At 39.3% G+C, this 27,336-nt stretch overlaps 1 protein-coding gene across 3 annotated transcripts; it reads left to right on the forward strand.

The window, feature by feature from the left end:
- The first annotated feature begins 1,036 nt into the window (after nt 1-1,036).
- ap4b1 (adaptor related protein complex 4 subunit beta 1) lies at nt 1,037-26,900 on the forward strand. 3 transcript variants are annotated; one of them, XM_088006936.1, is made up of 14 exons: nt 1,037-1,158; nt 1,241-1,370; nt 2,309-2,533; nt 2,620-2,750; nt 4,112-4,259; nt 9,744-10,029; nt 10,297-10,395; nt 11,047-11,158; nt 12,467-12,550; nt 12,674-12,777; nt 16,605-16,812; nt 16,890-17,204; nt 20,588-20,740; nt 26,267-26,900. In XM_088006936.1, the coding sequence occupies exons 2-14, from the start codon at nt 1,258-1,260 to the stop codon at nt 26,686-26,688; spliced, it is 2,400 nt and encodes a 799-aa protein (XP_087863062.1). In that variant the 5' UTR covers nt 1,037-1,158; nt 1,241-1,257; the 3' UTR covers nt 26,689-26,900. The 3 variants fall into 3 exon arrangements, with proteins under 3 accessions (XP_087863062.1, XP_087863061.1, XP_087863063.1); XM_088006935.1 differs by having other exon boundaries at nt 1,048-1,370; XM_088006937.1 differs by having other exon boundaries at nt 1,048-1,370; nt 26,270-26,900.
- The last annotated feature ends 436 nt before the right edge of the window (nt 26,901-27,336 follow it).

Below are 27,336 nucleotides of genomic sequence, written 5' to 3' on the forward strand. Positions count from 1 at the left end.
GATTTGAAAATGATCAAAATATGCAGCAATGATTGTTTTTGCAGACTTTATTCTCTGCCATGTATAAATATTTTATCCATCCATAAAACATCATTTTTGTCATCCTTAAAACATGTTTTTTTGTTTTCTTCTGGTCTCATATTTATAGCCTTGGCTTGACAGACAATTCTGCAATAAATTGAAGTTTTGCATTTACATTTTCAAAATAGGCCAGGAATGAACAGGAAATTGTGGAAAAGTGATGAATATTGATGTGAGGACTCTGTTATTTAGCTGTACTTTGAGCAGAAGCATAAAAACATTCCTAAAGATTTAATATATGAATAGATATAGCATCTTATTTGCCTTGAAAATTTCTATGGATCTTTAGGAAACATTTTGCCAGTTGCTTTTGCTGTGCACAGTGTTGTGGTATACAAGTTCATTACATTACGAGCTTTTTGGTTGAAGGTTGAGGTTCAGTTTTGGTGTTTGAACCTCATATTTTCCAAGTTGAAAACATTTTTTTGTATGAAACCTTGAAATTATGTTTATAAAAGCAAACAAAAAATAGTACTGGATGCAGAAGTAGTAGGTGCTATTTATGAAACAACCTCTCCTGGGTACTTGAACCACAGTTTGAAAACCATGGATGACAATGATGTAGGAAGATTAGAGGAAAGTTGCTGATAGCAAAACAACGGATCAGTCAAATATTTCCAAACAAAACAACATTGCTGAACAGAAATAAACAAAAAAATTCTGAAGCATGTAAATAAGTTTTTTTTTCATGCACAAAAAGCGGTAGTCCTAAATATTATTTAATGACTCTTATTAAATTAATTTTATTGAAATAAAATTGATGTATAGATTTAACTCGGAACCAAAATCAGCAAAGTATGAATAAGCAATGTGATACTTTTTCTTAAATTTGTGTAAAGCCAGAATATTACCTGATTATTACCACAACTCTGCACGAAATACGCGCTGAGTTTACACACCTCTCCAACATGACGGCGGTCTTGTAAATCCCCTCCAGGACAGCAGGTGGCGATGTAAAAATCAAATCCACTGAGCTGCAGAAGAAAATGAAACATGGCGGCTGTAAATAAACCAGTCATCAAAGCAGGTTATTCTGGATAAAATGAGCAGTTTGAAGCTCTGCTGACTAATAATTTGGTAATATTTTATACTGAACCTATCTTGTGTTAGTCCACCCTGTGTCACCTCTAATATTAAGATGGTAACAGGTAATTTATAGTTTTTCTAGTTCTCATCATGCCTTACCTGAGTGGTAAGGAGACGGTGAAGGAGCTCAGGAGGGCTCTGTCGAACCCTAACATCCAGTCCGATCCTCTGCGGTACCGGAACACCGTGCTCAAAGTCATCAGGTGGGTTTCACCTGCTGTGTCTGTGTTGGTTCACAGGGCCGAACCTCCACAGCTCTGGGGCCCGCAGACATCTTAAACATTAAAACCCTGCAGGTAAAGCTACATGGGCTACAATTTAGAATGACGGAGCAGAACCCAAACACATGGACCTGACTTCTAAAGTTTATTCCTATTAACAACTTAACACAATCAATTATTATTCTAAATAAAGGGGTTTTATATGCCTTTAAAAATAGTCTAGGATCGTGTATATTCCTAATCTCTGTGAAGCAAATCAAATTTTCTTAATTGAAATTAGCATTAAATTTACTTTTAAGTATTTTTTGTACCTTGGCTGCTCTGAGTAGTCATTAATTATTTATATAAGGAGCAGGGGTGTCATCCTGCTGTGTGAGTGAGCAGTTTCTGTAAAACTAGGCTATGTAAACAAAGACAAAATTATTTGAGGTGATACTTCAAAATATCTTCAGCATCTTTTATTAGTGATTAGTACAACTGGTACTAATCACAGATGGTTTTGCAACTAGCGTTCCAAAACCATCTGTTTCCTTGTGTTTGTTTCGGATAATAGTGATCCTCACCTTGACTCTGAGATTTTTAAAAGCTGGTAAAATTTCATAATTCAGCATGTTTCTGATCACATAAATTTGAGGAATAAAACAGAGCGACTTCCCTGTACTTCTTCCAGCTTTCCGGTCAATCGTTGATGTCTTGCTCTCTCTCTACCTGGCAGCCTGAATGTATCACAGGCTCTTCTTAGATGTTAAAGTTTCCTTTCACTTAGCTTCCATGTACTTGTCTTGACTTTGTTTTAAACTCCTCACAGATGCTGCCAACAGCTGACTTTGGTTCTTCCTCCCTCACTCACAGCTTCCGCTCCGAAAAAGTGTTTTTCTTAGCCATATGTGATCATGCTGACGTGTGCCTCTCCATCTCAGGGCTATGTCTCAGGGCGTGGATGTGTCCGACCTGTTCAGTGAAATGGTGAAAGCCTGCGCCACAGTGGATATCGTCCAGAAGAAACTGGTGTACGTCTTCCTGTGTTGCTATGCCCACCTGAACCCAGAGTTGTCCCTTCTGGTCGTCAACACTCTGAGGAAAGACTGCCTGGATCCCAACCCCATGGTGCGCAGCCTGGCCCTGAGGAGCATGACCAACCTGAGGTGAGCAGGGAGACATGCCCGGGCGCTGACGCGAGCCCCGCTGCGCTCCGTGACAGATTCCTGATCACTGCTTCTGTGTGTGGCAGGTTGCCCAGCTTGGTGGAGTATGTGGAGCAACCTCTGACCGCAGGGCTGAGAGACAGGGCGGCTTGCGTCCGACGGGTGGCCGTCCTTGGTTGGGCCAAGCTGCACAATCTCCAACCTGGCTCTGAAATAGGTGGACTTTTCAATCAATCAATCAATCAATCAATCAATCAATCAATCAATCAATCAATCAATCAATCAATCAATCAATCAATCAAATTTTATTTGTATAGCACATTTCAGCAGCAAGGCATTTCAAAGTGCTTTACATAATAATAATAAAAAAAAACAGCATGTGACATTGAATAAACAGTAAGAAAGAGGAAAAAAAATGTGGAAAAAAATTTTGAAAAAAAAAAAAAAGATAAAAACATCAAAACCTGCACCCCTTTTCAACCAGGGGGGACGACACCTGCACCCCTGTCCTTATCTGGGATTCAAACCCGATCTAGGACTTTAGTCAAAACGCCTTTTGACAAGGACTCCAACCTCTAGGACTTCAGTTAAACGCCGTTTAACTGGGACTCTAACCCTCTGGGACTTTAGTCAAAAACACAGTTTGACTAGGACTCCAACCTCTTTTCATTTCTTCTGTCTGTCTCTTTAAAAAGGAAAAAAAAGAGCAGAAAAAGTAAGAAATAAGTGGGAGTTCATTTGAGGTTCCTCTTTCAACCAAAAGTGATGCAAATCATACTGAGGAAGTATCCAGAAGCATGATGATCAGCAACAGCTAAAGGTTTCTCGCATTGCCAATGAATTGTTAGAAAACTTTGATTTAATCCATGGGATCAGTGCATTTGCTTGGCAGGACCTGGCAGATGCTTTCTCTTTTAATTCCCATAGAAGCAACTAATTATGAATACAGTCTATTTGTTGTTTGTGTTTAAAGACATCTGAGTTTGCCGATTAGAATTGGTGTTTTAGTGAAGCATCCTGTTGGTGGCGCCAGCGTTCACATCTTTTATTGTCATTTACTCATTAGCCTGTTTTTACCACCAGTTGTGGGAAAGCAATGGGAGTGGGTGGTATAGACTTAGAATTGTATTGTAATATTTTGTGGTACTATTTTGATAATGCCAAAAATTATGATAAAAACAATTTAGTGCTACTTTTTATAGGTACAAAAAGTAGCATAAAAGTATAAAAGTGCTACTTTTTGTACCTATAAAAAGTAGCACTTTTATACCTATAGGCGCTAAATCAAATGACATTCTATACCAAATAACATTCTATACCAAATAACATTCTTACTTGTTCAGGACACCAGTCACTTAAAGAAGTGTGATTCATACCACTAAACTGCACACAATAACTGCTTTTTCATATTTTCAAATTTACTGACAATTTTTAATTTTCAGTAATTTTGATTTCTTTCTTTTTTTCTATTTTTTTAAACATGATTAATTGAATGATAAAATTCTTATCATGGTAATAATTTTTTCACAATAAATGATGAATGAGTGAATAGCAGCTGGTGTTTGGGATATGTTCCAGACGGCGCGGTGGTGAACGAGCTGTACAGCCTGCTGAGGGACCCGGACCCCGTGGTGATGGTGAACTGCCTCAGAGCTCTGGAGGAGGTCCTGAAGGACGAGGGGGGAGTCGTCATTAACAAGCCCATCACTCACCACCTCCTCAACAGGTTGGGAAACTGCCCTGGGTTCTCTCAGGGTCCAGTGAGACGAGTTAAGGCATAGCTGTGAAGTGGAAGGAAAATTAAATATGGATTTTCAACTTGTTTCCAACATCTGGGCAATATGTATGAAAAGCGGAATTAGGGTTGAAATATGTATCACAATATAAGCATTTCATGTCAGTCGATATTGATATCGACTATCTCTAGATAAACAGGGTCAGGAAAAAGTTAAGAAAAAAATATGGAAGGAGAGGGAAGTAGTCCAGTTATGGCAGCTTGACTTTGACAACCTTCACATGTAGATGTGGTGTGGAATTCTGTTTCAGTTCAGTTAGAAAATAAAAGGCGACTTAAACACCAACCCTGACAGATCATCAGTACAGCTGGTGTTTAATGAGCTAATAGCTGCGGGAGTTAATCTAACACATTGATCACTTATTAATAATTGCAAAATAAACATCAAGCCATAAAAACATAAGACTGTAATGGACTGAATATTCAGTTTTTTCTGTGGGGATATTACTATTATTATTATTATTATTATTATTATTATTATTATTATTAAAAAACAATACAAATAATAACAATATTAAATTATAATAACTTAATAATGTTATTATTGCTATTGTTTAATAATAATAATAGTACTATAATAATAATTGTACTAATAATAGTACTATTATTATTAAAAACAATAGCAATAATAGTTTATGTTATAATTTCATATTATGTTGTTAAATTATAATAACATGAAGTTATAATAACAGTATTTTATTATAACTTCATGTTATTATAATTTAATGTTATTATTGCTATTGTTTAATAATAATAATAATACTACCAATAATAGTACTGTTATTATTAGAAAATGGCAAAAATAATATTAAATTAGAATGTTATAATTTAATATAATAAATTATATTAATTTAATAAAGTTATTAAATTATAACTGTTATTATAATGTAATACTGTTATTATTGCTATTGTTTTTAATAATAATAATGGTACTATTATTAAAAACAATAGCAATAATAACAATATTAAATTATAATAACTTTGTTATTATAATTTAATACACAAACAATTCAGAAACAGTATTAAATGGGAAAAAAGTTATAATTGAATAATATAATTTAATAACAATATAAAAAATGATTATATTATTAAATAGTATAAATTAATATTGTTATTATTGTTATTGTTTTTTCATAATAATAATACTAATAATAATAATAGTAATATTATTAGTACTATTATTATAAAAACAATAGCAATAATAATACAAAATTATAACTTTATGTTATTATATTATTACAACTATCATTAGCAATAGTAACAATAGTAATTATCAATATAAGTAATACTAATTATTAGCATTTGTTATATTGGTAATTGTTTTTTATTATTATTATTATAATTATTGATTAATTATTATAATTATCATTTTAGTGTAATACTTAGCAATATAAAGTTATTATATTACCAAGTTTATTATAATATACTTATATATACTTAAGTATATTATATTTAAGTATAATATAATATACTATGTATATATATATATATATATATATATATAAAAAAAAAAAATAAAAAAAAATTCCCCTCTCACCCTCCGTGGGTGGTCTCTTTCATCCTCTGAGCTCGGGTCCTCTACCAGAGGCCTGGGAGCTTGAGGGTTCTGCGCAGTATCTTGGCTGTGCCTAGAACTGCACATTTCTGGACTGAGATGTCTGATGTTGTTCCTGGGATCTGTTTGAGCCACTGCTCCAGTTTGGGGGTGACTGCCCCGAGGGCCCCGATGACCACAGGCACCACTGTGGTCTTCACCTTCCAGGCCTTCTCCAGTTCCTCTCTGAGGCCCTGGTATTTCTCCAGTTTCTCATGCTCCTTTTTCCTGATGTTGTGGTCACTTGGTATTGCTACATCCACCACAACGGCTTTCCTCTGTTCTTTATCCACCACCACAATGTCCGGTTGGTTCGACATTACCATCTTGTCTGTCTGGATCTGGAAGTCCCACAGGATCTTAGCTCGGTCATTCTCCACCACCTTTGGGGGTGTCCCCCATTTTGACCTCGGGGCTTCCAGTCCATATTCTGCACAGATGTTCCTGTACACTATGCCCGCCACTTGGTTATGTCGTTCCATGTACGCTTTCCCTGCCAGCATCTTGCACCCTGCTGTTATGTGCTGGACTGTCTCAGAGGCCTCCTTGCACAACCTACACCTTGGGTCTTGTCTGGTGTGGTAGATCTGAGCTTCTATTGCTCTGGTGTTTAGGGCCTGTTCCTGGGCGGCCAGGATGAGGGCCTCCGTGCTGTCCTTGAGTCCAGCTTTCTCCAGCCATTGGTAGGATTTCCTGATATCAGCCACTTCAGTTATTTGTCGGTGGTACATCCCATGTAGGGGCTTGTCTTCCCATGATGGTTCCTCCAGCACCTCGTCCTCTGTTCCCCATTGCCTGAGACATTCGCTGAGCACATCGTCCGTTGAGGCTTTGTCCTTGATGTATTTATGGATCTTAGATGTTTCATCCTGGACAGTGGCTCTCACACTCACTAGTCCTCTGCCTCCTTCCTTACGGCTCGTGTACAGTCTCAGGGTGCTGGATTTGGGGTGGAACCCTCCATGCATGGTTAGTAGCTTCCGAGTCTTAACATCCGTGGCCTTCATCTCTTCCATTGGCCAGCTAATTATTCCGGCAGGGTATCTGATTACTGGTAAGGCATAGCTGTTTATTGCACGGATCTTGTTCTTGCCATTGAGCTGGCTTCTCAGGACTTGCCTTATTCGTTGGAGGTATTTGGCTGTGGCTCCTTTCCTTGTGACCTCATCGAGGTTGCCATTTGCTTGTGGTATTCCCAGGTACTTGTAGCTGTGCTCTATGTCTGCTATCGTTCCCTCTGGGAGTGAGACCCCTTCTGTGCGGACGACCTATATATATATATATATATATATATATATATATATATAAAACATGTATATATATAATCAGGAGGAGCGTGACAGATGTAACATGCTGTCAGTCAAGATAACCGACAGCAAGGATATTTAGTGGGGTGTTTTTGCTGATAATTTTTCTTTTCAGCACAAGCTCTGCAGGTGATAACCTCTACAGCACACTAGTTAGGGTTTGGTAGTCAGGTATCTTCTTAGAGCAAATGACCGATGAGTTTTCTCTTTTGGACGATTGACCAAATCGTCCCCAAGGACAGATCTCTTTTGGGTCCGGTCTAAGGTTTGGGAATCTGACCCTGGTTTAAATTCAGCCACAACGTTACCCCTGACCTTTTTGCTGTGTTCCTTGGTTGTCATGATGATGTTCATCATCAGAACCAGGGATCTAAAAACGCTCAACAACCTGGTAAAGAAAGCTGATTCTGCCCTGGTTCTGTTCTGGAGATGATGATGCAAAGAAGCATTCTTCATAAGATCAAGAAAATCACGGAAAACCCTGATCATCCTCCTCATGAGACTGGTTTACAACAACAAAGTGTCTTTAGTCAGAGGCTTCTTCAAATTCGCTATACTACAGACTGCTACAGGACATCTTTCCTGCCAACAGCCATCACAATCCACAATACCACTTTGAAGAACCTTGGATAATATGAGTTCCAACAACATTTAATTCCCTTTTGGAATCAATAGAGTATTTTTAATTGAAAAATACTCTATTGAGTATACAGTATGTAACTTGTAAAAAAAAAAAGATTTTTTTCATATATTTGTTGATGTGAAAGCATCACCATCACAGAAATGTCAACAATCCATTTCCGTAAAGGGGAAACTTCAGGTAGAACTAAGCAACAGCATACAGAACTACAAGCAAAACAGGCTGAAAATATACTGAACTAAAGAAGAGGGACGCAAATGATGGACAGAACAGGAAGTCATCACTGTATGTATGAGAGGAGCAGGAAATTAAATGACGGAAATTGGATTGTCATCATAAACCTCTGTTAGAACAGGATGGATGAAGGCAGCAACAGCACCAAGTGAGCTCCCATCAGAGACATTTTACACTTCAAATGCTGCCAGCTGGATCTGAAACCACTCTCTCCTCCCGAACATCATTTATTCTCCCTCCTGCTGACCAGAAGAAGACTTGGTCTAATTAAAGAGGAACTACAAAACAGCTTCCTTCCTCTTAGAGCGCTTAAACATACACTTCCTACACACGCTCTACCATGACTGAATTATTTCGGTCACCAGGGTCCTAAAAAATAATTTGGGTTATTATTATTATTATTTTTTTTTTTTTTTTTTACAATTTTTTCCTCCGTTTGATTTTCTTTTAATTTGAGTTAAGTTCAACCCAAAACTTTTCAAAATGTCTGTAATGATTCTTTCAATTCTATTTTCAAGGATGGGTAAATTTCATCATCATCATCATCATCATCATCATCATCATTATTCCACAACAATGAAAAGAAATGTGAAAACAAAGAAACGATCTGGGCCAGATTTTAGAAAGGACTCAGATTTTGTTGAGAGGCACTTTTTTTTCTTTTTTGATGAATGTGTTTTTCAAACATTGTACTTTATATGAAACTCATAGGCCCAAATTAGGTGATATGTATTAATTTTGGGGGGAATTATATGAATGCAGATATTTAAATATTTGAAAATAATGCAGTTATAGCTGGTTTTTTGGAAACAAAGAGTTATTGTTTATAGGATGTATTAAATCTACCATGCATCGATACCTACCTGCTGATATAAAGGGCTACCAATTAATGTACTGTAATTTGTATAAGTTAAAGCTGCAGTATGTAACTTGTAAAAAAAAAAAAAAAACAGATTTTTTTCATATATTTGTTGAAACTGTTGCCTTGTCATGACAGGCAGATAATCTGAAAAAAACTGAGCTCTTCTGCCTTCTCCCAGCGTTAACTAGAAACAATCAATCAGATCTTAGTGATGTCAGTGATTGACAGCACTCCCCTCCCTCACTTTCTACTCCTCTGCAGGTAGCATAGCCTGTAGTGAATGCTAAGGCTAGTTAACATGCCCACTGATGACGACGGATAAACGGTTTTCCTGTAACAGGAAGTTGTTTCTCCACTATTGTCACATTTGGGAGCGAGTACATGAGGCCGATTGACAACACTAAGCCCCTCCTCCTGTATCTGATTGGTTGCTTTTGGATGAGGGAGGTGCATTTCTTCAGATGGCAATAACAGTTCAGGGAGGAGGTGGAGGATTATCTCATAGCAAACTGTCACAACATGACAGTTTTAACAAATATTTTAAAAACTTATTTTTTATTTATTTATTTTTAATCAAAGTTACGTACTGCACTGTAAGGACTTTTTTTCTTGGTGAATAGGTCACCAAAACTGGCTCCGGCCCAGAGCCCCTCATCCTTGTAAATACAGCCCTGGTAAAGATAGACAATGCATATACAAGAAGAACAAGATAGAGCCCGCAATGAATCCTTCAGGATGTTCACCAGTGAACGTCGAATATAAAATATTTTGCTTCTAGGCTAAAGGAGTGTGACACCTGGGGCCAGTCGGAGGTGCTGAGGGTCCTCCAGCGGTACCAGCCCCAGTCAGAAGACGAGCTCTTTGACATCCTCTCCTTGCTGGACTCCTCCCTGGTCAGCCCCCACCCTCCAGTCATGGCGGCCACCCTCAGCCTCTTCTTGAGCCTCTGCTCCGGCCTTCCTGCGGTCAGCCAGGCCGCCCTGGAGCGAGTGCGAGGACCTCTGCTGGCCGCATGCGGGAGTGGATCGAGGGAGATGAGGTTTACGGCCCTTTGTCATATACAGGTGAGAGTTTCAGCTCTAACTTCTCATTTATTTATGTGTCACTTCCAGACTGTTTCTACACTGCAGTGTATAATATTTTTGTATACTTCTTACAATACAATAAATGCATTTTGAGAATTATATCAATCTGTGAAATTGTATGTGCATGATGGTGTCATTACTTAACCCATCATCTGCCTCTGTTAATACCCAGAGACTAATACCTAATATAATTTATTTGTTCATTAGTGTATAAAATCAAATAAAAGTGTTTTTCTCTTTTTGCAGCTGCTGTTGCGTTCCATCCCCGGCCTGCTGGGAGAGCACTACAAGCGTTTCTTTTGTAGCTATGCTGAACCGGCCTACATCAAGCGCAGAAAAATGCAGGTAGTGCTCTTATGCCAAGCAAAGTTTTCGCTATAAGTTATTCCTTCACACTTTTGCCTCCAGACAGCCAGCTGAAGTGGTTTTGAGCCATATTTCTCCGAAGGACTTTTAGATGACAATATTCATTGTTGTCGTCACAAACAATCACTCTCCAAGGATTCGATTTGTTTCTTTGTTGTTTCTTTTTATTTTGCTGAATTGTCACACTTTTTGTTGCGTGAATATCCACAAACTGATCAGCATCTGTCACTTCTGCTGATGCTGCAGCGGTACCCTCCATTTCCAGCGTGGGGTCCAGTTTTAGCTCAGAGACGTCCCACACTGGTTGCTATTAACTACCACTGGGAGAAATCAGAGGAGCTCAATGTTTTTTTCCACAGATTATCTGTCTCATACCAAACTGTCATGACATAGAGACAGTTTCAACAAATATGTAAAAAGATATATTTTTTAGAAGATTTTTTAAAAATTATTGAGATTGTTTTAATGTCTCATGCGATTAATTGATTTATTGCTTATTGCTACAGTCCTAACAGCATGGTGTATTAACCAGAGGTGTGTGTGTGTGTGTGTGTGTGTGTGTGTGTGTGTGTGTGTGTGTGTGTGTGTGTGTGTGTGTGTGTGTGTGTGTGTGTGTGTGTGTGTTTGCAGGTGCTGGTAGAGCTGGTGAATGATGAGAATGTTATAATGATCCTGGATGAACTGAAGGGCTACTGCACTGACGTCAACACAGACACCGCTCAGGCCGCCATCTCAGCCATTGGTAAGAACACACACACACACACACACACACACATGCGTGCAAACCGTCACTTATGTAACCATACCTTTTTGTGTGTTTCACTTAACTAAACATTATCATTACAAATCTGTATCCAAAATGATTTAAAATTCAACTATCCCTTGATGGCTCTATTAAAGTTTTAAAATACAAATAACTAACAAAAGGCAATGTCTTTTTACTTAAGAAGTAGACCAAGAATCAAGAAATCTGTAAAAAATATATATATACATATTAAATCTGAAAAGGTTTTCTAACCAAATTAGGAACAACAGGCTGCTCTCCCCAGAGTCGCACTTAAACTATCCCTTCAAGATGTTGCACATGCAAAAAATCTTGTTCTAGCAAGACGTAGAACTTGTTAAAACGAGAACATCTTCTCGTTTTGAGGAGATAAAAAAAAAAAATCTTACTACAGCAAGATTTATATCTCATTTACACAAAGATATAATCTTTCAGCAAAAGTTGTAACATTAAAACAGCAACACCTCTTTGGGTTCTCAGATGTCGCGTAGAAGAACCAGGAAGAGGAGGAGAATTAAAGCGAACCCTTTTACGCGTTAAGAAGCAAAAATCTTAAAAAGGCGAATTTTTATATCTCCGTGTAACGAGAAATTATTCATCCAAAATGAGAAACTTTCTTGACGTAACGAGGTATAAAGCTTGTTTCACTGTTATGAGAAATGTTCTCGTTTAAACGAGACACTGTCATGGTTCTGGGTTGTTTTGAGTTCCTTGTGTACATCGTCTCACCTGTGTGTCATTGTTTCCCTGCATCTTCTCCGTCCTCCTCTTCTTTGTCTCCTAGTCCCTTCCTCTGTTTGGACCCCACACAATTGTTTCAGGCTTTTATTAAACCATCATTTCAACTTCCACTCCTGTCTCTGCCTTGATCCTCCACTCACCTTCATCAGATCATGAGAGATACCTGCTCCCGAATTTATTTTCAAGCTCTGGCAATTAAACACATTAATAACAATCAGTAAGAAAATCACAAAGTGCCTAAAGCTATTTGTATCATGGAATGGCAGGTAGTCTCTGTATGTGGGTGGGGGAGAAATGTGCTGTTTTTCCTGTGTGGGTTTCAAACCATATTAGATGCAAAACAATTCTGTTTCCCTTTATTAAATCAAATATGCAGCAAAAGAAAACCTTTTATTTATGTTTTTTTACTGTCATGTGTAAGAAAGCAGGATTGATCACATTCCGGGATCTGAAGCTGAGCTTGCTCTGGTGTTGAGTTCTCAGCTCGTATCTCCTGTTCCGTCTCCCTTTGTCTCCCTCTGTCAGGACGCATCGGCCGAAGCTACAGCGACAAATGTCTGGAGATTCTCACCGGGCTGCTTGGGCTGAAACAGGATCAGATAACCTCTGGTATAAATCAGCCCCCAACATTCAGAAAAATAATCTCCCATCATCCTCTCTGGGAACATGTTGATCGCTAGTAACTGTGTGGTTTTCTGTCCTTTGTCCTCCTGCCCCACCCCGTTCTCCCAGCGGTGGTGCAGACGATACGTGATCTGGTCTGGGCGTGTCCTCAGTGCAGCGATGCCGTGTCTTCAGCCCTGGAGGGCTGCGAGGAAGTGCTGCAAGACAGCCAGGTCAGAGCCCAGATCTCCCACTGTCACCCTGAGGGGGCTCCGTTTCACAGAGTAAATCAAATCAACCTGATTTATTGGATTTAGACGTATACATAGGACTCGGTTTGCAAAGTTCGCAAATCAAGACCTCAAAGTCCACCTCTCTTTATGGCCATCCGGGACGCTGCAGAAAGCCTCTTCCAACCCAGAGTTGGCATGAGGTCATTTTTCAAAGACGTCAGACTTTATTCAAATTAAAGCTTACAAAACAGCCAAATAAAATGTTTTGTTGCGTTTAAATTAATAATTTTTTTTTCAGGAACTGGATAGACTTGCTAGTAACTGGAGTATATGTTTGCTTTGAGCGCTAAGTAGACAGGCCCCCAACATTCATCAACCGTTTTACATATTGTTGTTTCCTCGTATTGATCAGCCCGACTTCTTCTATTCCTCCTGTACACAAATGAGAATAGATTTGCATTGTTTTACATGTGTGGTCTCACTCGGGTTTATGAGTAGTACAGAAACCAGGCTGTGTTACAACAGTGAGAAAACGCTCCGGAAATAGGAAGGAACCTCCAGCAGAACCAGAACCAGAACCAGAGCCACGCTCAGTGTGAGTGCTCATCTGCTGCAACCGACGAGACAGAGCAGAGACGCACACAAAAAAAAGATTTGTGGTCTCAAATCTATAAGAAGTTTGTGCTGGTGGTCACACAGTGCATTACTATCAGCATGCACTACGTTATTGCACTTTCCTTGACTTGAGATAATAGTAATCAACATAATGCTGCATTCAAGCAGCTCTCAGCAAGTATTATTATACACTAATGTTGTGATGGTGACTGCAGGATAGAAGAAGCTCTCGCTTCATCTTTTGCTGTCTTGTGTTTATTCCACGGTGTTTTTCAGGAGTGGGTGTGTTTCAGTGGGAGCAGCGGTCTTCAGGGTCGTGAGCTCAATTCCAGCTTTTCCCACCACATATCCATGCCTCGCTCTAAGCCCCTTGAACCCGTTGTTGAAAACCGACCTGCGTAATTCAGCTCATTTAGTCAATTAGATTTCTATTTGCAATACCATAGAGCACTGTTGTTTGTTTCTCTCATAAATGTCATCACTGCTTTAAGGAAAGTGGTTTGTGGCTTTTGTGAAACATGCACAATGAGATGAAAAATGCTTTCCCCCGAAAGCCTCTTTCCTCAGTTCTGTAAAATAGAAGCTGCACCCGTACTAACTTCTTAGTTCTTCTTAGCTCTCAGTGACCAAAAAAATCAATCATTTGAATTCCTCTCTCAGACCGCAACCCAACTTCCTCCATTATTATTGTTGTTGTTATTATTATTATAGTCACAGTTCTGATTACAGACGCTCTCAGTGAGTGCCAGCTGGACACGTCCTTGAAGGAAGCAGGTCCAAGTGGAAAACCATTTGGACCAACCCATCGATATAATCTATACCAACTTCTTAGTTAGTACAGGTGGGTGACTGTGGCTGTGTGGGTAGGGTAGTCGTCTTACAATCAGAAGGTTGTAGGTTCGATTCCAGCTTCTTCCTGCCACATGTCAACATGGCCCTGGGCAAAGGCACTTAACCCCAAATTGCCTACCAAGCTGCATATCGATGTGTGAATGTGACTCTAGTATAAAGTGCTTTGAGTGGTCAAAAATGATTGGATAAAGTGCTATATAAGTTCAGTCCATTTACCATTCCTTTTTTTTTTTTGCATCACATTTTTGGATCATTTTAAAAGTAGACGAAGAAATCGCACGTTTTTTTTTTTTACCATACTGACTATATCGGTGCAGAAGGTCTTCATCTTGACGTCACTGAGCAAAAATAGTTTTTATTGTACTAACTGAGAGTGCAGTGTTTAAAATACACTGAGATCACTATCTAAATGTCTTCAAGATCCAGTGGGCGTAGCACAGAGTATTACTAAAGAACATAAGAGGTTCCACATGTGAAAAGTCTCTGAGGATGTGGTAGGAAGTCCAAAGCGATAGCGATGAATCCAAGAATTTCCACCAAGCTGCCCTGCAGACTGTGGATCGTGCCACAGCAGATGGTTGCTACCGCTGGACTCTGTAGACGCAGACCAAGGAGGAAGTGACCCCTGACCTAGTGCAAATGGTGGGAAACTAGCTACGCTCCATTACAGTGTGCTCCGCTATTATATTCCGCTAATGTCAAGAAAACACAATTTCACAGTTGTGGTGTTTCCAGTAACTAAAAAAATGCAAATAAAATCCCATGAGTCAGAATGTTCGCACACCAGGTTATTCAACTTGCTTTCTTCTTAATTGTTTTCACCAGCAGTAACATCTCGTTGTTGATCATGTGACTCATGTGATGTGAAAAAAGTGCTTCCAGTGCAGTTTTTCAAAATACACCAATTTCGGTGGAGCCGAAAAGCCGCCTCATCCTAGCACAAAAACTTCTGCCGCATTTCCAAATTTAGCTTCGTAATTCCAGTTTGCACAACTTAATGTGCAAACTGGAAACACGACTAGTGTTGGACTTCATCTCAGTTCATACATGTTGAACTGGAGAGCTCCTGCAGTGACAGACTGCGGCTCCTTCCTCAAGGGAGCAACTCAACTCATCCCTGCTACTGTTTGCATATTTTGTCACTTTCTTGTAAATATTCCGATATTTCTATTATTTGCACATTTCTTAGTCTGAGTATGGTATTTTTAATAACCGTACTATACTTTTTCTTATGTTGTAAATTCTTACAATTCAGACTCATATTTCTTGTTGTCTCTTAGAATCAGAATCAGAATGCCTTTGTTGTCATTGTACAAAAGCACTACAGAATGCATATTCTTACCATAGTATTAATCTGTGGTTTGATTGGGCTGTTGCTTTGCTGCTGGTATACCTGAGTGATGATGAGGAGGGTTTCCTCCAGTGTCATATAAGCCTGGCGGGTCACCAGGCTTCACTTGCATCGTTTTTTTTATTTATTCTAGGCTTTTTTTTTTTTTTCTTTTTTTTTAGACACCAGTAACAATGATAGCAGAGACGAGTTGAAGTAAACTCTCTGGTGAAACTGGTATGAGCACAATGGCAGCAAAGTACAGTCAGTATGTGAACAGAAAGGGAGACTGAAGTCATGTGTCTTTTGATTAAGTAGAAAGAAACACTTCCTGTTTCTACTTCTCCACATGATAACAACTTCAGCAAATAAAGAGACAAGTCATGGATAAAGTATCAAAAATTTAAAATGCTTTAATTAGAAAAAGTGAAAAATATTTTTTTAATTGTATTTTTTTTGTGTGTGTTTGCCTTAAGACTTTATAGTTAGTAATGTCGTCTAATTACACATAACTACCAAGACATGTTTTCAAATTTCCTGTTAGATTTAGATATTTTTTAACTCGTTGACACAGTGAGCCACTGGATGAGTGTCCAGCTCCTCAAACCTATGCTAGCATAGCTAGTTTTCTGGGGGAAGCCCGGTGGGGGGGATATTTCCCTTGTAATACCAACGGAGACATATAAAAATTATATAATGAGTTACTAGAAATGTTTTAGTTGCTGCAACAGCCAAGAAAGACCTTTCTATTGTTTACTGAAAGGGCTATAAATAATTTCTAAGTCCACTTATAATTCTTATTCTCACCAAACAGGCTTTTACTGTTTTTAAACAGATGCAGAGATGCACACTGGGAAACATTTACCACATTCTTGCATACTGTTTTGTTTTATTGGATGTATTTATATATAAATTTCAAAAATCTGAAGCGGTAAAATAAACACAGCATGTGGGAAAGGTTAGAGGCCAAGTCTGCACTGTCCACATTATTCCAATCTGTCTGGAAGTCATCAACTTTCTCATCCACCAGGGCAGGCAGGCGTTGCTGTGGCTGCTGGGCGCCTACGGGGAGAGGATTTCCAGCGCCCCTTACACGTTGGAAGCGTTCATCGACGGAGTGAGAAGCGAGACCTCCATGGAGCTGAAGATGGAGCTGCTGACGTCCACCATGAGGCTGTTTCTGTGTCGTCCTGCTGAGACTCAGGACATGCTGGGGAGGCTGCTGCACTACTGCATCGGTGCGTGTCTGCAGTTAGACGACTGACTCGAGTGATAAAACGACAATTGGTACCAAACACAACGTTGTGTCTTACAGAGGAGGAGAGAGACATGTGTGTGCGCGGCCAGGCTCTTCTCTATTACCGCCTGTTGCAGTGTGGGATTGAGGAGACCCGAAATGTTCTCCAGGTCCGGAGATCGGACCCCTCCATGGGCGTTTTAATCGGCCGCCCGGCCGAACCCATTAGCCAGTGGGTGAGCAGCTTTAACACTCTGGAGCCTCTGCAGCGCTGTTCAGTAGAAGTAGAGTCAACCAGTAGGGGGAGCCCAGAACACCTGGCATCTATTCCCAAACCAAACGCCGACCTTCCGGACAATCTGGACTGCAGACAACTTGAGATGGTTCATTTAGGTGAGCAATATAATTTTCATTTGTTTTCTGTTTTGCTCAGTATGCTGGCATTTTTGAAAGTGTTTAGACAAACACGTTATGTTTGCCGTGGAACACCCCGGAAAGTCCTGATGCACGTTTGATATTTACTGTTTTAGATGTGCTCCCATGCAGAAAGGCTTTTGTGTGCTGTAGCTCAGTGACGTGCATTCATGGTGTCCTGCTGCGTCATGTCGGCCAAAATTGAGGAGAAAACAAAACATTAAAAAGTTACACAACTGAAAGAAAATGAGAAGCTGTGAAAAGCAGGTTCATGGTTTCTCTGTGTACATTTGTTTTCTACTTTTGATATGTAAAGCAAAATAAGATATAAAAGGTAGCCTGGATCTGGGGAAAAATGATTGAGACAGAAAATAAGATTTATATATAGAGGTGGGAATATCTGGGGGGGAAAAAACTACACATTTTAAGAAAACACAGTGAGCATGTAGGAGTTTTCCAGGAAAGAAAAAACCTTATTGAAACATATATCATACATAACATAATTCGATCAGTGTCTTCTTTGTAAAGCAATGCGTGTTGCTTAATCACTCACAAGCAGGCAGGAGCTTATTTTGGCAGAGGGAATTTGTGGTGTTCTGTACTTGCTCATCATACAGGCTAACTCGTCACTTTGTATGTGAATATATTTGACAACTCATAGAAAACGCCTCAAACTGCAGGAACCATGTGGTTTTAGCAACTCTGTGTACCGTGAAAAGGGAATCCACCCCTTGTCTGTTGGGCATGAAGTGAAACACAGTCTGGACTTACTGAGGCCTCAGAAGCATTTAGCATATGATAAATTACATTAGACTATTGTTTACTGAATAAAAACTAATCTGAATTGCAGCAGCAATGAGTGATAAACAAAGCAGCTTTTAGAACCACTGTCAGCAGCCTTGACCTGAAATGGTTATTTTCTCTCAGTTTTCACTCCCGGACCTTTCTGGGGAATTTTATCTACTATTTGCTAAAATATTCTTGATTTTGATTATGTCATTTGTCTAAATGTAATGTTTATTGATTCCCAACCTATGGCAATTGGTCATCTTAGGTTTTCTTTTTATGTGAATAGGGACAGACATCATAAGTTTGTACTTCTTTTTAAAATTTTACTTATTTTGATTATGCAAATAATACCTAGCTTCCCACTTGTTGCACGATATCTTACATCTCACAATAGCAAATAAAAATTAAAGGAGGCACAATAACTATAATAACTAAGAATAATTATACATAGCCATATGAACACATACATACATATTTGCACACACATATTTGCATAACAAGCCAATATATATAATACCTTTACAAATACATCACCATCTCAATTTGTAATGAACAGTCTTACCCGCGATACCGTGTTTCCCCGAAAGTAAGACAGTGTCTTACTTTCTTTTTATCCCCAAAAGCCCCACTATGTCTTACTTTCGGGGTATGTCTTATATTGGAAAAAAATTGTCGAATTTTTTGTTTTAACCATAAAATTAACATTTATTAACAACCTGAACAGTATTGTATTCACCACAAAACAGTTTTATAAAAGGAAGTGCCAAGAATGTCTTGTTACAACATTGCATAACATGTAAACAAGTGCAGGGGACGGCGCGGTGACGTATGGAGAGGGGGACGGCGTGGGCAGGAGGCGGCGCGCAGCGAGATGAGAGGTGTTTCCCCGAAAAGTAAGACATATGTCTTACTTTCGGGGTACGGCTTATATTAGCCGACCCCCCTGAAACCCCCGATACGTCTTACAATCGGGGGTGTCTTACTATCGGGAAAACACGGTATGTTTCTAACATCATATTTTTACACATTTTCTTAAACTGTCTGATAGTTGGACTTTGTTTGAGCTGGAAAAATGATTCCATAGCCCAGAACCAGAAATAGAAACAGAGAAACTTTTGGTTGTTCACCTGGTTAAGATTTAAAGTTATGTTCCCCTCCTAGATTGTACCCTCCCTCAAGGTTCTTAAATAAATATTGAATATTTTCTGCTAATTGTCTCTTATTTGCCTTGTACATGGTAATTGCTCTCTGGTAAGACACAATATGAATAAGCTGTAGTAATTTTGACTGCTTAAGAAGTGGATGAGTGTGTTCTGGCTTCGTGTATAGTGTTCCATTTCATTCATGATTTCTTTTCGTCGTTACATAAACTATTTGTATTTATCATTGAGTGAATGAAATAAAAAAAAAACATAAAATGAATTGAAAATGAAACTATGTCACTTAAAGTACTTTGAACTGCCTTGTTGCTCAAATCCATCCATGTGGAACATGCAGTACAAACAAACTTGAGTTGGTCATTGAAGCACACAACAGTCACATCATCTGCATATCCGTTGTGGTGAGCCTTGCAGTGATGGGTAAACAGGGAGAAAGGGGCGGGGCTTCTCCAACAACTCGTCAAGGTTAAAAGATTTAAAAGCTGATCTGAGATGTTCCTTACCAAGGAATTTGGCTTTTCCAAACAAATGTTTTGAACGTAGGGAATTTTGAATGTTTGGGGTTTAAAAGTAATTGGTGTCTCTGTTATTTTTGGATGAAATGCCTTTGTGCTAACAGAAGCTCAAGTTTTACTCACTATCTGTAATTATCTCTATAATAATTACACTTTTTGGCACCGTGGGCATTTTCTTTTCATTTCAGGTCCTTTGCCTTTACCTAAAGAAAATTATTTTATTTTGGTAACCAGATCTCCCCTCCATTGCGAACGTGTTGCTAAACAGTTAAACCAGCAGCCCTGACATGGCAGAGTGTTGCAATAAGGAGCTGGATTAGACGTGCTCCAGACATTCTGACCTGTTTGTAAGAACCCGGACCAATCAGGCAGCATGACTCCTGTAAACACAGCCTGCATGTGATCGTTATCGCGCCTGACCAGTTTTGTGAATCCTGCTGCATAATGCTTGTTGTGGTACCCCGCAGTGTGGTTTTCTGTCTCAAAGCGTGACGGGAATAGCTGCAGAGGGACCTTCAAAGTCATTTCATATTGAAATGTTGCTCCTGAAGTGCGTTTGACTCTGCAGTTTTCCCCACAGTGTGTTTCAGGAAGGAACCAGCGCAATAGACTGAGTGATTTAGAGTGCAATGACCAAATCCGGAGCTGAATCACATTTCTTCCATCATTGTGTTGCATGCCACACTTATCATGCTACAAGAGTGTATTTATAGCTCTGACATCAGAGGTTCCTGTTTACTTCCTGCTAATCTAATGTGGCTGGTGGTCGTTGGTGCACAACAAGCACAAGACGCTCGGATCAGATTCGATTTAGTTTGATATCAACCGATGATTGCATGTGCTCGAGTAGCAACTGTGTCTCCAGCATCCTGACTGTGCGCCTCTGTTCGTCCTCCAGGTTCAGACGGCAACGCTCAACGTTTGGGCGGCCCGGCTGGCCTCCCGGCTCCCGGTGCCGAGCCCAGCGTCACTCTGTCTCTTTCTCCACCCGTCACCCCGGAGGAGTTTGAGCGCCTGTGGATGCAGCGGCGTGCTTCGCATCCAGAACAAGGTAATGGAGCGGAAGCTTCCTCTCGCTTGCATTAGACAGGATTAATGTAAGTGAATAATGTAATTTTACATTATTCGCTTACATTAAGCGACTCGGTCTGTCGAGGCCCAGGATGTGAAGTTTTCACCTGAATGTTGTTACTTTCTCTATTTGGAAACAGCTGCAGTGTCTTATTAGACCACTTTAACATTAATGTCGTTGCAGCCTTTTTCTGCAGTCCGTCTGACAATTTAGTAATGAGCAGCTGAATAGTTACACCAGAGGTACTATTAAACTGATTTAGGGTGCTTTCACACCTGATAGTCCAGTAGAATCTGGACTATCAACTGGAGACCAGAATTGCAACATTTGTTACATTTTCAGCTGCTGTGGATTGTTTTCACACTGCACTGAGTCAAACGATCTAAACTAGTTGAAAAACCTGTTCACCCCCTCGCATGTGGTTGCACTGCGCCAAGAACCACTGAAGGAAACAACACAAAAACTTCAGAAGAAGACACTGATCGCATCTTCTTTCTTCACCAAATGTAAACAAAAAATGGAGCGGCGTCAGATTTTAACAGTTGTAAGATCTCTCTTTTGTCTCTGGGAAAGGACCATGAGACATTTCTCCTGCTAGCGCTGGACTTCCCCGTTTGATTTACTGGTATTTACCCACATAATCTGGTTCCTGTTTTCGGCCTTGTCTCCTCTCAGCTTTCATTCACATATGCATTTGGACCAGATCAGAGTTCACTTCAACCGACCCGAGACCGAGGTTTGTAGGCGAATCAGAGTTCCCTTTTCTGATCCAATCAGAGTTCGAGTACTAACTCTAGTTTGATTACTTTAATCAAATTAGAGTTTGACTAGAGCAGACTACACAGAGTTGGTGTGAATGCAACCTTTAGAGTAGAAAAGAAAGATGCTTTCTTCAGGTAAACAAATTTTGAAAAATTGACCTTACAACCTCAGAGCTTTCACTTTAGGCTTCTAAGTTCACAACACATTTCCATACCTTGATTCTATCTACCTGGTCTTGGCTTCATATTTAAATGAATTATTATGAATGCATTTTGGCAAATATTGATGTGTATCTATTCAAATCAAAGCAAAGGCAAATATTTTTGCTTCCCCAAAGACCAAAGCTGTTTGGTAAAAGCAGCTTGTGACATTAGCATCAACAGAAATCTGCTGTTAACTTTGGCTCAGTGTCTAAAAACCATGTTTCGAATTATTTTATTTCTTTGCGGGAGAAAACATGGAGGGATTTTCTCCGTGTAACTCTTCCATGAGTTCTCTTTTCATGGCCGTCTCTCTTTCTTAGTGTTAAATCATTAGCATCGTCAGCAGTGCTTTCCATAATGTCCTGGGTTCTTCTGTGACGTCCTGTCGTTGACGCGGTCTTGAAGTAATTTCAGTCAGCTGTTCACTCCCGAGAGTTTTTACCATTGGTGGGTAATGACTCCCACTGTGGGACTCTGGACTCCGAGTAGCTTAGAAAAGACTTTCCAGACTGATACAAGCCTCTTAGCCTACTTCATGCTGTCAGACAGGTTCCATCTCAGAGATTTTTTTTATTTTTATTTTTTACTCCTTAGATCAGGCATTAATCTGGCCAGAGCTTGGCCAGAGAAAATGATCTCAGCTTCCCTAAAAATGTGATTAATCAGAGTTGATTTATAATGTAACAAGGCAGACAGTACGTATTCTCATTCATCCTGCTTTCCATTAATTAATAAAATCCTCAGAGAGGACTGCTTTTTAAATATACTTGAGCTGCGTCTTTGTCCATAAAGTCATTTAAAAATATTTGTTTAATTTAAAACAAAGTGTGAGGGGCAAAAAGTGTGTTAGAGAAGAATTGCCACGTCACGTTTCACATTCCTGATCTTAAACTGTCCATGAATGAACAAAGGCAGAAATATTCCCAAGCATTCCTCTCCGACACATGCGAACCATCCAGATCTTTTACTATTTTTAGCTGGTGCTATCATCATGACTTTGAATATTATAACAATCACTATGAATAGGCTTTAAGAAACATTTTCATTGTGCAAAACGGAGAAAATTGGGTTTCAATAAACATTTATGTAAACTAGCTGGTTTACGTAATCCAGCCTCTAACCCTAATCCTAAACCATGAAGTCTAGGTCTCATGGTTGACCTAGACCTGGACCTCAAGCCAGCCAAGGTCTGGCTTGAAATCTGAACCTGAACCCTCAGAGTCACATAAAGACAGTTACAAAGTCAGCCTTCTGTCACCTGAAGAACATTGTTGTTAGTTTGTGAATCACTGAATGGCTTAGCACCACAAGATCTGCTGTTGTTGTATCAACCTTCTGGACCTCTCAGGTCTTCTGGTTCTGGTTCTGGTTCTGCTCTGCATCCCCAGAACCAAACAAGGAGAAGCAGAACTCATCTTTTTTTTTTTTTTTTTTTAAATCAAGGCTTAAAAACCCCACCTGTTTAGAGCTGCCTTTGATTAATAATAATTGAAACGTTTGATGTGTATTTGATGATAGTTACTCTTGATTGTTTTAACAGTGTAATGCTTGTTGCTCGTTTGCTGTTCCCACTATAATTGGTTATTGCGTTATGTTTTCATCACGTGAAGCACTTTGAACTGACTTGTCGCTGAAATGTGCTGTACAAACAAACTTGATTTAAGCCTTCTCTTGAGCAGCCCTCCATGTCCACGCAACGCAGCTGCAGCTGTTTATAGGATTACATCGATGACATGTGTCACAGTCATTCGCAGCACATTGTGTGCTATTCAGCGGAGAACACAAAGAGACAATGAATGTTTAAGATTAGTCATTTTTAATGAGTGGACGGAGAAGACATTTTTGACATCTTTGGGATTATAACGAGCTGCTACCGTAGCTACAAAGAGAGACTGCTGCTTATTGCGTTAGCATTGTGAACAGAGCTTAATAAAATTACAGTCAATTACATGGAACAGGCTGATCCCTGCTGCTGTGATGCACTGCAGGATACGAGGCTGGGTTTGCTGTACTGTTAACTGAATTAGTATTTCTCAAGATTATGCAAAAACTTAGCACAAAAGGTGAGGAAATTTCTGTGTGATTATTTGTCTTTTTTAACAATCCGCCGCTCCCGCGTCATACCGCCTCTACTAAAGAGGATAAAACATTTTGTTTCTCTGGCACAACCTGCATATCTGCCTCTGCTGATCGACCCGGATATGTGTGCATAGTATTACTTACTAATGTGGCATCACTGAGTGGAAATCAAAAGGTTTTCCAACAGTTTAACGTTATTACCAAGAAGCATTGTTACAACAAAGAACAGAAAAATCCACCAAACCCAAATTTCTTAAAATAAGGATTTTCTGGCCAAATTTTTTGTTTCATTCAAAATCAGACACAGCACTTTTGTAAGTAAATATTGTTGAAATTTAGTTAGCTGTTTAGTTGGCTTGGTTGCTATTTCTTATGCAATTATAATGTTTTTCTTTTTCCTTTTCACATTTGACTGTATTTGACTTGTTTTCAGACCAGAAGCTGAACAACGATAGATTCTTTTCAACACACCTGCCAACTTTTCAAATAAAAAAAAACAAAAACATCTGAGTAAAGAACCTGTTTCAATTTGGAAATTGCATGTTTTTACAAGCTGTTTGCTTGAAGGACACAATTTATTCCCATTTCTTAAACTGAATTTATGAAAAATACCAAATACTTACTTTTTCTCTGAATGGGAAACTGAGAGCTGTTATCTGAAAACTGTGTATACAGTAAATAATCTGCTAAAAGACGAGGCATTTCCTCTGCCCTGTGCCCGGCACAATTTCTGTTTTTCCCCTCCGAATGTTATTGACCCTTAGTTTAGGAAGGAAGTACCGAATACAATAAAGGTAAATGTCAATTAAATTTAGCTTTAAGTGCATTGGGGATCAGGTTGTAGTCTATAAACCATGTTATCTTTCATTAAGCTTTCCAGCAAATGCAACTAAAGGTTCTTGGCCAGCCTCGTGATTTACTGGACAAGAACACTTATCACTCCTGTGGACTCGTGTAGAGTTGAGTATAAAATGCCCTTTGCTCTCCATGATAGGGGTGGAACAGCACTTTTAGTTTGTGGGATGAGAAAATGGTTGATTGTGTATTTGCAAGACATAAAAGCAAAGTGTCCCGTTTTCGGTTTTTACAGCCAGCGTGAAACATTTCTAAACTTTAAAACTCACTTTTCATTGGCACTTGAACTCAGTTTACCTTGGCTTCACGTATTTTAGAGCTATTGCCACATTTACAATTGTTGGACAATAACTTCAATTCTCCGACTTGTCTTGGAAAATAAAACTTTAGCTTATTTACTGGGAAGAACGAACTGATAATGAAGGTTTCTGAGCAGGTGTTATACTTATGGGACAGATAACGGGGTTTTCAGTGAAGATGATTTTTCTTCTCTTTCCAACCAAAACTCCTTTGAACCAGGTTTGATTTAACCAGAGATGGGAGAAACTTAGAGAAACTCCTTACAGGAGAGAAATGGGTGGAAGGCACTGTGTACATGACTGATAAGATATACTGTAAAAGGAGAATTGTATGCGTTAAGTTTCACTTCTTCTTCTTCCTTCTACTCTCTTGCTTTTCTTTTCTCAGACGCTGATATTTACTCTGATTTTCTAAATGAAATATCTAAAGACAAATGCGCATTTCTCTGATTGATTCAGTGTTTCTCTCTCTCTCCCAAAACGAAAAAGATTTTTCCTAAACAGACCAATAACAAAGCAAAAGACAAACTGATCTACAGAGACAAAAAATGAGAAAAGAACAAGAAGAAGGAGGGAACAACTCAAACTCGGTGTCAATTTACTTAGAAAGCACTTTAAAAACAACATGAGCTGCTAATAGTTGTAGGGTAAAAACAAAGTAATAAAATCATCTCATAAAACAATAACAGTCACCAGGCTTTACTTAAATACCACGGAGTAAAACTGAGTCTTTAGAGGCACCTAAATTCACAACAGGTGTTTGATCCATGAATTGATCGATAATAAATGTCCTGATTCGATCGGAATTGAATCCTTTTTTCCAAAGTAATTCCTGAATCACTGGATAGCTGAATGGGTTGAATAGCACTTTGCTCCAATCTGATGGTTGAATAACATTAAAAACAACAAACATCTGTGTTGCTGAGCTCATATCTATTTAAGCAATAATTTAGCAGCAAGAAGGGATTTTGAATCAAAAATATTTCTTATCTGGTCTCTATATGGTTTTCCAGTCATTAATTACAGACCCTCCAATTAACTTGATTAAAAAATTCAATGGAGTCCCACCACTATGTTTTTTTAATATGCGATCTCTTCATGTGAAAGCTTATTGCATCCCTAGTCTGTAATAGTGTGTTGATGACTTCGAGATTAGATTTGAATATAATAGTTACAGTTACTCAGTTACATTTACTGCAGTTCACTTTTTACCCGCTACTGTTACGCAAGTCATTTTTTGGCTACTGTCTGCAAACCTGCTGCTTGTTTCACGACGTTTGTTAAAGATATTTCTCATTCTGTTTCAGCAGAGTCGGCCGATGAGGGAGATAACGGCGCGTGGATAGAGGACACCATCAGGTGTGGGGCCGTGCCCCACTGCTCCCCACAGAGCCTTCACGCTGCCATGCAGCTCGTCAACATCCAGACGCTTGCCTTCACGCCGACACACACGCTCCCATGGAAAGTCTTCCTTTACACGCACACCTTGAGCGCCGACACATCCTGCAGCACGCTGGTGCTGGGGGAGCTGCTGTACGCCGGAGAGCTAAATCCAAAACGCTCAGCTGAAGGAGAGACGGAGGGCAACGAACAAACGCAAGCAACGGCGGCTGGAGATAAGGAAATTAAAGTGACTCTTTGGCAGCAGCCGCATGACGTTAGCGCCCTGAGGGTCTTTCTGTCAGTCCTAACCACTGTACTGCACACACTTTCCTCTGAGGTGGCTTAGTTTATTTAAGCCTAAAGTGAGTTGTTTAGTTCCATTGTGATGTTATCCAGTGTCTTGAAAACTGACTTTGACACGGTAACAGGAAAGTACACACTTGTTACAGATGAGGCTGGGTAAAATGTGCACAAAAGCTGTTCATATTTTCTGTTTAATCATATCCAAAGTGTGCTACACTATGAAAAGCTAAATAAAAATCAACTGAGGTTCATGAATCTCCTGTGTTCACTGTTATTTTGTTCTCGTGAAGCAGAGCAAAGAAGAAATCCTTTGATTCGTTTCTGGCCTGATGACAGTGGAACCACAATGAGCTGCTTTCATTCACAATCAATTATTTTCAGGTGGAGCTGGGATCTGGAGTCATAAATTATAGCACTGTTTACCTAGAGACTCAGACGAAGGTGGTGTTACGCTTTAAACAGAAGCAACGTAAACTTCAACTTTAAACTCTTGTCTTGCAAATGATGTGTATCAGTCACTCTGCTTTACACACAGTAACAGGTTTTTGTTGCTATGTACGGCTATGTAATGTCTGACAAGCATTTCTATTAGAAGTGAATAGAAAACAAGCAGGAAAGGAATCCTAAAAGTAAAACTAGAACATTTCTGAAGAAATGTAAACGGGGCCTGCCAAAGTGTGCCCTTCGGTTG

This window comes from Poecilia mexicana, unplaced genomic scaffold (assembly GCF_051168715.1).
Source record: "Poecilia mexicana isolate PSO_F unplaced genomic scaffold, ASM5116871v1 scaffold_7, whole genome shotgun sequence".
Classification (NCBI taxonomy): domain Eukaryota; kingdom Metazoa; phylum Chordata; class Actinopteri; order Cyprinodontiformes; family Poeciliidae; genus Poecilia; species Poecilia mexicana.